Genomic DNA, 11882 nt, shown 5'->3' on the forward strand with positions numbered 1-11882 from the left:
CGGTGTTCGGCCAGGAAACATAGACGCAAAACAGAGAAGCAAAGAGAGAGAGAGGGGGGGGGAGGGAGAGAGAGAGATCAAATCTAGGGGGCTCCCGCCCTTCCGGGGCCATGGCGACCAAGGACCAGAGCGGAATCCTTCTCCAATCTAGGGAGAAGGCCAAGCAAGAAGGAGAAGGAGGGGGGCTCTCCCTCTCTTCCGGTGGAGCCGGAGCACCACTGGGGAACCATCATGACGGCGATCTTCATCAACAACTTCGCTGCCGTCATCACCATCACCTTCCCTCATCTATACTCATCGGTCCACTCTCCTGCAACCCGCTGCACCCCCTACTTGAAAATGGTGCTTTTTGTTATATATTATTATCCAATGATGTGCATCCATCCTATGATGTTTGAGTAGATTATTTCTGTCCTATGGGTTGATTGATGATCTTGATTGGTTTGAGTTGCATGTTTTATTTTGGTGCTGTCCTATGGTGCCTTCCATGCCGCGCATACGTGGAGGATTTCCTTTGTAGGGTGTTGCAATATGTTCATGATTTACTTACTAACTGAGTTGCGTGAGCGACATGAACACAAACTCGGGTAAGTGGGTTGTTGCGTATGGGATTAAAGGGGACTTTACACAACTATGGTTGAGTTTTACCTTAATGATCATTACTAGTTGCGGGATGCTTGCTAGAGCTCCAATGATAATTGCACATGATCCATGTATGGAAAGTATGTTAGCTCATGCTCTCCCTCATATAAAATTGCAATAATGATTACCGTTCTTGTTATCAATTGCCTAGGACAATTTCAGAAAATCCTACCACCACTTTTCCACACTCGCTGTACTAACTTAATCGTTATTTTATTAAAACATCACATAACTTTTATTTTCACGTTCTTTATTATCTTGCAAACTTATCATATTACACCTACAAAGTAGTTTATTACTTGTTTTTATGTAAAGCAAATGTTGGTGTGTGTAGAGTTGTATCGGTGGTCGATAGGACTTGAAGGGAATATAAATTCTACCTTTAACTCCTCGTTGGGTTCGACACTCTTATTGAAAAAGGCTACAAACGAATCCCTATACTTGTGGGTTATCATAAGGCGGCTTGACCCTGCCACGGGAGATGACGCTTCGGTTCTCGGCCGAAAAAGCTGTTAGGGTTTGACCCGCCTCTCGTGGCAAGCCTTCATGGCTAAGTTAAAAGAATACCTCATCCCTGCTAAAAAAAATTGCTGAGAGGGAAGGGGTCTTGTTAAAATACACCCCTTGTTATCTGGCGAAGATTATCATGAAAAACACATGGTCGCATTCGGAAGGGCCAAGAAGACCTCGGAGCCGAGCATATCCTCGGAATCGGGATCCGACGTGGAGGATGGAACTCGTCTACGAAGCCGAAGACTTGAAATTATAAATCACCCCGAAGAAGATGCCATATACCCTCGGCTTGAAGACTTGTTCAAGGGCTACCGACGGTGTCCTAGACTAGGGGGTGCTTACCACGTCGGCCCGCCACTTACGGGTCAGACCGAGGACCCACCAATGACTGATGAATGGGCCACACATGCCCTGGCCCTCGGCGTAATCAAGATGAAGATCTCCGAAGACTTGGCGTACACTTCAAGGCGTATTAAATGATCAACATGCTTAACCTAGATTGTAACCGCCCATGTTTAAACCCTAGATACCCCCGGTGCCTATATAAGCCGTATGATTTAGTCCATAGAGGAGAGGCTTCTGAGAGGTTTAGAGCTTATAACTCGTTCATATGATCTTGAGGCAGATCATATTGTACTCAGTACTCCATCACAATCAATATATCAAAAGCATGACATATGTGTTTACCTCCTCGAGAGGGTCCAAACTTGGGTAAAACACCGTATCCCTACTTTCCCGTGTTACCATCTGCTCAGATCGCCAGCTTGGGACCCCTACCCGAGATCCGTCGGTTTTAGCACCACAGTAGTCCCTGGCGGTGCGGCTAGGGTTTCCCCCGTGCCGCCAGAGCAAACAAGCTCGGGTATGATAATGAGTGATCACATGAGTGACATAATTTTCACCTCTTGCCGTTAATTGTTTTACTGACATAATACTCTTAAAGAGGATCTGTTAGTAATTAGCGAGGGGCTACCACTTGATTTGCAATGGAGCCATATTCAATTTCTTGAAGGGTGACGATCTTGTGAGCAGGAAAGAGAAGGGCGAATCACAATATGGCTTCTTAGTTCAGGATATCAAACTATTAATGAATCAACAAAATTTTTATGTTTCATGTACTCGAAACCACTTATTTTGAAACGGACGAGGTACTATTAATTCTAACTCGCTAGTAATTTCTCGAAAGGAGAACTTCTTTTGTATAGAATCACTTTTTTTTAAGGAAGGCACAGAATCACTGAATTTGCCTGTTCTGCCCATTTGTTTATCAAAGAGTCAACGCCAATAGATCCCATAGGTAGATCAGAGACCGTCCAAAACCGCAGTGAAATCGCGAGGCGGCAGCTCTCTCGGGCCAACCCGACCGAAGGCTCGCGACCGCCTCCTCTTCATCCTCAGATCTCGCCGGCGGAATGCTCCCCTCCTCCCGCGGCGGCGGCCGCAGACGCTTCGTCCTCCTCCTCTCGCTCACCGCCGTCCTTGCCTTCGCTTCTCCGCTCCGCGCGTCCGCCTCAGAGTCTGACCACAAGGTGCGCTGCTCAGCCCCGCCTCGCCCCGCCTTATCTTCCCTTGGATCTAAAACCTTTTGTTGGCCCCCTCAGTTTGATCGCTATAGTTGCTCCCATTCCGTGGCGTCAGATCTGATCGCCCATCGGCGCGATCTCGCGCTGGTCTCTCCAGCTCTCGCGTCCTGAGGTTTTAGTTCCTAGAGCTCTTAGTGCAGTTCGGTTGTCTGGAGGTTGTGGCTGATGTGACGCGAGAATCTTGGTTTTCAACGAGGGAGGAGGTTTTAAATCTTCGGATGATTCATCATAGCTTAGCTTACGGTGGTGGAAACAATGTTAAGTGCTACAGGGTTAGTGTTCCAAATGAGTCCGATCTGTGCGGGACCTGATCGGAATGGTACCAGTGGTGGTGCCTGATACCCTGAACTTAGATATATAATAACTTGATGTTGATCGGAGGAAATTCGCTTACATCCAGGTACTTCGAAGCTGCAGTGTATGTTCCTGTAGGGTGTAGTGAAGGTTGCATTGTAGTTTCTACTTCTTAGATTCAGGATATTGTTACTGTTTGTTTCATACAGAGGTGCTGACAGTTTGGTCTTGTCTTGCATACAAAATGTTCTATAACTTGTTTTGCGTGCACTTGGTGGTTGAAAATAGCAGGCTATAATCCGAGGAGTGAGCAGCAAGAGCGTACTCTCTTGTCAAATCTATGCGTGCATCTTTTTTTCTGTTCATTTGTTTCCTTGTGATCAATATGAATTGATTTGATTTAGTTAATCATGAAAATTGTCAAATAACTTTTAGTAGGATAATATTTTGCATTCTAGCTTTCATGCGTCTGTCATCGCGATCTTCAATATGGTGAAATAAATGGGAGTATGAGACATTCAGTTGTCCATGCAACTAGGATAATAATTCCTTGCCAATGGTCTTGATCCTGCGTGATGCTGCAACTCATGTGCTCTGTCCTTGCGATCATATTTGAACATTAAAGAAAGTCAATTGCACTGCTGACGGTTATATATTTATTTTAGAGAGAAGTTCTATATTGGTTTCTTGATATAGATTGATTTGGAAATAGCTTGCCACCACTGAGATTGGCATTTGTCAAAATACTACTCCATGCCTCACTGATAGTCTGACATTTAGCCTAATGGCCCACATGTATGTGAAAATGTTAGTCCATGCCTCATTGATATGTAGCCTGGAACAACATATGTAGCTACTGCCATGAAGATGGACGGATGGCACGGTAAAGGGGATTGGGAGTAGAACATATGTTAGGGAGAAGGAATGAGATAGATAATAGATCAATAAACTAATCTCTTATTATTCGATTAATAATTGATACATATACTGTCTTATATAGGAGGACTTACTTGACTGGAGTATTAATGACTGGAATATTTTAGTTGATCAAACTTGAGTGCTTATATGAAAATTAAGAAAATGCTTTCGTAACTTAGGACTGAGTAATGACGAAAGAGATCCCATGGCTTTTTTCTTCTCTCCATAATGTACCTTAGCGTTAGCCATCATCAACCCCCAATCACTAATGTTTTGCAGATTTACATTGTACATTTGTTTCATTCTGTATTATCTTCAAGTATGCTTTCTTTCTAAATTAATTATGCCTAATACTATGTGCTATGAGCATTTCGTGTGGCTTTAAGTTCTCATCTGCTTTATGTTTTTTACATGCAGTACAAAGCTGGAGATTCAGTTAAGCTCTGGGTGAATAAAGTTGGACCTTACAATAATCCTCAAGAAACTTACAATTATCACAGCCTCCCATTTTGTCAACCATCTGAGAACCCTGGGCATAAGTGGGGTGGTCTTGGAGAAGTCCTGGGTGGGAATGAGTTGATTGATAGTCAGCTTGACATAAAGTTCTTAAGTATGTTCTTGTTAATCTCAGACCATCCTTGTATTTATTTGTGATTTACTGAATGTCGACATATGCATTTTTCTTTTGGTATGCATTTGTTTGTCTTATTAATTATATAAATGTTATGTTGCCTTTGCTTTAGGAAATGTGGAAAGGGGATCCATTTGCACACTGGAACTAGATCCCAAGAAGACTCAACAATTTGCTGATGCCATTGAAAGCTCGTACTGGTTTGAATTTTTCATAGGTACATGGATTAATATGTGATGCATTACATTTTGTTGTATTATGCTGATTTTAGGCATATTTCTTGTTTCTAACATTTTTCACTGGTTTTTGCATTGCTTGTGGCACCATGCACCTAGATGATCTGCCTCTTTGGGGTATGTTCCTGTCAACTTAGTATTTTCTTTGCTATTCTTTATCTTTGTTTCTTTTGCCTAACAAGACAGTTGTTATATGCTTTGACAGGTTTTGTTGGAGAGACTGACAAAAACAGTGAAAACAAGCACTATCTTTACACGCACAAGAACATTCTTGTAAAGTACAACGATAACAGGGTATGCATCTTCCATTGATTCAGAACATTAATAAATAATTTGACAAGTTATAAATGAACTGATTTTATTTTTGTAGATATTTGAACATGAATATATAAGTGGATCTGATTTGATTTTGTAGATAATTCATGTTAATCTCACCCAAGAGTCTCCTAAGCTCCTTGACGCTGGTAAGAAGTTGGACATGACATATTCAGTGAAGTGGGTACCAACAGATGTTTCATTTGCACGCCGTTTTGAAGTTTACCTGGACTATCCTTTCTTTGAACACCAGGTAAATGGTAATGATTGCTTTTTGGAAAAAGAATCCAGTATGCGTAGCACACAACCCTCTCCCTGCTAATGGGAATAACCCTTCAATTCAACAATAGCGAACTGCATCTCCCCTTTGAACTAACCATTGGAAAGTTCTAATTTATTTCTAAATTTTCATGTTCAGATTCACTGGTTCTCCATTTTCAATTCTTTCATGATGGTTATTTTTCTCACTGGTTTGGTTTCAATGATATTGATGCGAACACTGAGAAATGATTATGCAAAATATGCTCGTGATGATGATGATCTAGAGTCACTGGTGAGCATCTGAATTCTGGTGCCTATTTTGCTGCACTTGAATAATATTCCAACCAAATTAACTCTCTTGGTTTTATCCACTGCCACTCAACTGTTGCCTGTACTCATGACTTTGCTTTATTAGGAGAGAGATGTTAATGAGGAATCTGGGTGGAAACTTGTCCATGGTGATGTATTTCGTCCTCCTAGAAGCTTGACACTTCTTTCTGCTCTTGTTGGTATCGGCACCCAGCTGGCAGCTCTTATCCTACTTGTGATTGTATTGGCCATCGTTGGCATGTTATATGTTGGGTATGCTCAAAATCACACACATTCTTTTCATTTCCTTTCTGCCTTGCCTTGCATGCAGAACACATGGCAAGCTAAAAAAGTGGCATGGTCGTACCCTATTAATAATACGTAAAAAGATGAATGAAGGGCAAGAATATTTGAAAATGAGCTGGACCAGCATCCGGAGTACCAGAACATAACTTTGTTTCTCGCGAGGAGCCTTCCAGATCCTGTACCTGAATCTTGACTGCCAATCATTTGCAAATTTGCGATTATGAAGTATCATTCTGCAAATACAGTAACTGACAGTAACTTAAACAAAAAAGTTGGCTCAAGATCAATGTAAAAGTGTCTGGGATTTAATTTCCTCTGGCTGCTTTAAGTTTTTAATTGCTGGCATCTGCCTGTTTCCACCATTTCTAATGATGATCCCTGGATAGGAATGTGGCAATGTAGTGTCGTGTCTATTTTCAAATGCTGACAACATTCTCATACCTGCTAGATTGAATTTTGATCTCTTCTAGTTAAATTCATTTTTACCTGAATAAACTATTCAAAAATCAATGAGAAAAAATGAGCACCGACTTCTTAACTATTACATGTGCAAATAAAAAAAATGTATTACATATAATATATTGATTGGGAAGCATTATTGATGGACTGAAGAAGATTCTAGTCTCTACCATTGCATTTCTCTTTGTTTACCGCTGGTACTGAAAATTGTGACTGATCTGTTCCTTAATGCAAATAACACCTGTTCAAGATAGTATTCACTGTTTTGTTTTGTATTCCTATTTGAACATCTAAAAACCTGAATGCAGTGTTCTGGAGTACTCCACACATGCGTAAAGTAAAGTACTCGCTTAAGTACAGTGAGCAACATCTGATAGTTGGAGGATGTGGGATGGCATTAGAATTTATTGTCCTTGGGTTTCACTTAACTTGAAATAAGGGATTAATAACATAGCTGCTCCCAAGCCAGGGTAAAGGTGTCCACATTGCTTGAGAGGGTTTGGGCATATACAACGCAGGCCCCCAGAAGTGCCGACGCAGAGCGGACAGTTAAAACGCTTTGATAATGTCAAGAGAGGTTGGGGTAGACCAAACTTGACATGGGAGGAGTCCGTAAAAGAGAGATCCGAAGGACTGGGGTATCACCAAAGAACTAGCCATGGACAGGGGTGCGTGGAAGTTAGCTATCCACGTGCCAGAACCATGACTTGGTTTCGATATCTTATGGGTTTCAACTCTAGCCTACCCCAACTTGTTTGGGACTGCAAGGCTTTAAGCACAGAAAGTTAATTTTGTGTCATGTGGGCCAACGCTACCGCCGTTGTTGGCCACATGCATCGGTGGCAACACATGAAGTGTTGTAGATGGTTTGGTCTTTATTAAAAGGTAATATTCAAGTTAAATTAGGATGATGAGATAAATTCGGACATACATGTTAGGCTGGTCATACATAAAGGATAGGGCAATGGCTTATCCATTCAAGTCAATGGTTACAAATCTCTCTTTTTCCATATCTTTGGTGCTTCCCGTGACCCGCCCTTAGCCTCTCCCCTCCCTTCCTCTTGTTATACTGTTTTGCCCTACCGCAACACCACAGTGGCGCCTAAACCTTCTGCCAGTTGCAGTTACCTGTTCTCTTTCTGCTTGGACGTGAACCTTTTGGATAAAAACTACTCCCCCATCCCAAAATAAGTGACTCAACTTTGTACTAACTTTAGTACAAAGTTGAGTCACTTATTTTGGGACAGACCGACAGAGGGAGTATAACATAGTGTACTATTTCTCCTTTCTCCTCTAGACACACGAAAATAGTTCAGGAAAATAAATCCTGCTTTTAGTTATCTGAAAGTTACCTTGGTACTCCCTCCGTTCCAAATTACTCGTCGTGGTTTTAATTCAAATTTGAACTAAAACCACGACGAGTAATTTGGAACGGAGGGAGTACTCAGTTTTGCAAATTGGAGGGGCGGTATTATGTCCTTCTGTTGAGATGCACAGATCCCATGGAGGTAGGGTACAGAGAACTGAACAAATCCTGAAATGTCAAACAACCTATGCTGTGTTACAAAAAGCCTTACGTTGTTTTTAGCATGGAGCATGGTTCTTTCTTGCATGTTGAGCATGCGATTCCTATTCTCTAACTTACATGCCGATGTTTCTCAGGCGAGGGGCTATCATCACAACCTTCATCGTGTGCTATGCTCTTACATCTTTTATTTCTGGATATGTTAGTGCTGGTCTGTACTCGAGGAATGGCGGTATGGTCCTTCACTTCTTGTTGATAAGTTGCAGGATTTTGTTTCTTTCTTAGACTATCAGTATTTGTTTGGACAGTCTTGTCTTTCTTCTGATTCTTTCTTTCTAGTTTCAGCATGTTATCATGGCATCTAACTCTCTTGTAGAAGATTCTAGAGTTTATATTTGATTTTCTCACTTCATGACTTGATTCCATGGCAGGTAAAAACTGGATAAAGGCTATGATCCTTACAGCATCCCTCTTTCCATTCTTGCACTTTGCAATTGGCTTTGCACTGAATACAATTGCAATCTTCTATGGGTCATTAGCGGCAATACCATTTGGTACAATGGTTGTCATGTTTGTCCTTTGGGCTTTCATATCTTTTCCACTGGTGCTTTTGGGAACGGTCGTTGGTAGAAACTGGAGTGGGGCTCCTAACAATCCCTGCCGAGTAAAGACTATTCCACGGCCTATTCCCGAGAGGAAGTGGTACCTTACACCTTCTGTCATCTCATTGATGGGTGGGCTGCTTCCCTTTGGCAGCATCTTCATCGAGATGTACTTTGTGTTCACATCATTCTGGAACTACAAGGTAAACAAGGAAATCATTGTAGACATTTTGTACAAAATACTATTTTTTAACCATCAAAATCATGTTAGCCACTTATCATAGTGCGGAAAGGATTTTACTGTCCTTGCTTCATATTACATTTGTCCATGCCTTATTCTGAAGCACCTTCCTGCAATTTCCATTATATAAGCATCTGATTATGCAATGTTATTTGGTTCTTGGCAGGTGTATTATGTTTACGGCTTCATGTTGCTGGTCTTTGTCATTCTTCTAATAGTTACAATCTGTGTCACAATTGTCGGTACTTATTTCTTGCTGAATGCTGAGAACTATCATTGGCAATGGACCTCGTTTTTCTCCGCTGCATCAACAGCGCTATATGTGTACCTGTACTCCATCTACTACTATCATGTGAAGACAAAGATGTCCGGCTTTTTCCAGACAAGTTTCTACTTTGGCTACACATTGATGTTTTGTCTTGGTCTGGGAATACTTTGCGGTAAGCACTCTTCAGCACTAATGATTGCTATACATTGCAATGTTTAAAGACCACTTTGATGTTCTGACATCTATTTTGGTGATTCAGGTGCTATTGGCTACCTAGGATCAACTCTTTTCGTGAGGAGAATCTACAGAAACATCAAATGTGATTAATTTCCTGCTACACATGTGGGGTGGGGGTGGAGCAGTATCAGATCAAATCATATACGTGGAAGCGAGGCCTTCGGAATTGATTAATGCTAGTTCCTGATTAGGGTTTCAGAACTACGTCACGTTTGCTTATTCCATCACACCCCTTCTTTTTGCATACTTATTTGTTCCCTGGAGCTGCTCTCATAGTGTATACATCTGTGGTAGCTGAGTTCAGTACAAGTGGATGGTGCAGGTTCTTATTTTTCTTTGTTTCTTGCCTTTTTTTTGTTGCATTCCTCCTTTTCAAATGAGAAAGAAATAGGAAGTGAGTATCCATGCGGCAATGTCTGGACTTCCCCTCTGAATCGTTACATCCAATTTAAGGATGGCATGTACTACGTGAGATCTGTGTATTTATATACATATATCAACATTTAATGCATGAGAGTGTATATGTGTGTCCTCTTATCATGTTCGAGAAAAACGGTGAAAATCCTTCCGTTGTAGTGCTTTTGTACCTGCGGTATTTAATACGTATGTGTAACTTTTGAGGTAACTTGTGTGACATTTGATTTTCCGCCTTGTGGGATTGTGGTGCCACGGTTGCTGTGAAGAAGAGAAACATGTTGACGTGTGAATATCATTTTGGAGATCAAGGCCCTGTTTGTTTGGGCTTCAGCTTTTTCACTTTGGCAAAAGATCCAAAAAATCTCATAAGTAGGTGCTTTTTCCCTTTGGCTTTTGGCTTATAATATCATATAAGAATATTAATTTATAAGTCAAAAGTCTAAGCAAAAAATCTCTATTTAGGAGTTTTTATGACTTTTTTTTACTAAAATGAAAAAGCTGCAAAATCAGAAGCACAAACCCAAACAAACAGGGTCTAAAGCATTACTTTTAGTTCGAAATAGACCAGGGCATGTCGCCCACTACAACTTACTGCAGCAACACAAGGCTGGAACGTCTTTGCTCCGAGATAACCGTGGTGGGATCTTGACAACCAATGCCAAGCTTGGCAAAACCGTGTGCAACCCTCTTTTGCATCACGTTAACAAAGACAGTTCACAATCACGCGCCGTTTTGGACAAGTCTACCCTCCGCATCATTGTGTGTGCATACACCTACCCTCCGCATCATTGTGTGTGCATACATATCCTTGCATTCCATTTTAGGTACCTTCGGTGAGGGTTCATAGTACATCAACCACCTCCTCTGACCTATATGGCGTGTTGAGCTCCTTGCACTCCGCCTTGTTGAAATATATTGCAAGCCTCTCTCCATTAATTTAGACTTCTAAATAATTGGTTGAAGCTGAATTCAATATGATATTAGAGCCAAGAGGCCTCAAGTTTAAGACCAGGCCAACGCAATATTAAAAAAAGATTCTAATCCCACGTCCTACATGTGGGACCGGGGGGGGGGGGGTGTTAAAATATATGGTCCGCCTCTCACCATGTAGCGACCACGATCCCAATGGACCGAAGTCTCTGTGCTTAAGTGTCATCCCTGGATCGGTATGCTGACACACACATTACTCGAGGAATTATAACAGAGTTCAATCACACACTTATTACATCGAGGTCCTCAAAAAGAGTGTTTGTTACATAAATAAAATGGCAGAAGCCCATCTAAACTAAATAACTGCGGAAGCTTCGAAGGTAAATGAGTCCATCAACTCCAACGGCATAGCTGAGTGCATGACAACGACCTATCGCACCTTATTCTTCGTTGGTAAAGTCTGCAACATGAGACGTTGCAGCCATGTAGGTCAGCACATTGAATATGCTGGCAGTGAAGGAAATATGCCCTAGAGGCAATAATAAAGTTATTATTTATTTCCTTATATCATGATAAATGTTTATTATTCATGCTAGAATTGTATTAACCGGAAACATAATACATGTGTGAATACATAGACAAACATAGTGTCACTAGTATGCCTCTACTTGACTAACTCGTTTATCAAAGATGGTTATGTTTCCTAGCCATGGACAAAAGAGTTGTCATTTGATTAACGGGATCACAACATTAGGAGAATGATGTGATTGACACGACCCATTCCGTTAGCCTAGCACTTGATCGTTTAGTATGTTGCTATTGCTTTCTTCATGACTTATACATGTTCCTGTAACTATGAGATTATGCAACTCCCGTTTACCGGAGGAACACTTTGGGTGCTACCAAACGTCACAACGTAACTGGGTGATTATAAAAGAGTACTACAGGTGTCTCCAAAGGTACACGTTGGGTTGGCATACTTCGAGATTAGGTTTTGTCACTCCAATTGTCGGAGAGGTATCTCTGGGCCCTCTCGGTAATGCACATCACTATAAGCCTTGCAAACAATGTAGCTAATGAGTTAGTTACGGAATGATGCATTACGTAACGAGTAAAGAGACTTGCCGGTAACGAGATTGAACTAGGTATTGGATACCGACGATCGAATCTCGGGCAAGTAACATACCGATGACAA

At 41.4% G+C, this 11882-nt stretch overlaps 1 protein-coding gene across 1 annotated transcript; it reads left to right on the top strand.

Moving 5' to 3' along the window:
* Positions 1 to 2393: 2393 nt before the first annotated feature.
* On the top strand, positions 2394 to 9863 carry LOC123111055 (transmembrane 9 superfamily member 1). The gene is made up of 12 exons (XM_044531732.1): positions 2394 to 2684; positions 4368 to 4560; positions 4694 to 4798; positions 4917 to 4934; positions 5023 to 5111; positions 5233 to 5385; positions 5551 to 5685; positions 5809 to 5975; positions 8130 to 8224; positions 8424 to 8797; positions 9002 to 9275; positions 9363 to 9863. The coding sequence occupies exons 1-12, from the start codon at positions 2568 to 2570 to the stop codon at positions 9428 to 9430; spliced, it is 1788 nt and encodes a 595-aa protein (XP_044387667.1). The 5' UTR covers positions 2394 to 2567; the 3' UTR covers positions 9431 to 9863.
* The last annotated feature ends 2019 nt before the right edge of the window (positions 9864 to 11882 follow it).

This window comes from Triticum aestivum, chromosome 5B, assembly GCF_018294505.1.
Source record: "Triticum aestivum cultivar Chinese Spring chromosome 5B, IWGSC CS RefSeq v2.1, whole genome shotgun sequence".
In the NCBI taxonomy this organism is placed as follows: domain Eukaryota; kingdom Viridiplantae; phylum Streptophyta; class Magnoliopsida; order Poales; family Poaceae; genus Triticum; species Triticum aestivum.

Excerpts from the sequence above, each read along its gene's own strand:
- LOC123111055 (XM_044531732.1), top strand. The coding sequence starts at position 2,568 with ATGCTCCCCTCCTCCCGCGGCGGCGGCCGCAGACGCTTCGTCCTCCTC. Across the intron at positions 5,686-5,808 it reads ATGATGATCTAGAGTCACTG|GAGAGAGATGTTAATGAGGA; the intron begins GTGAGCATCTGA and ends TTGCTTTATTAG. Across the intron at positions 9,276-9,362 it reads TGGTCTGGGAATACTTTGCG|GTGCTATTGGCTACCTAGGA; the intron begins GTAAGCACTCTT and ends TTGGTGATTCAG.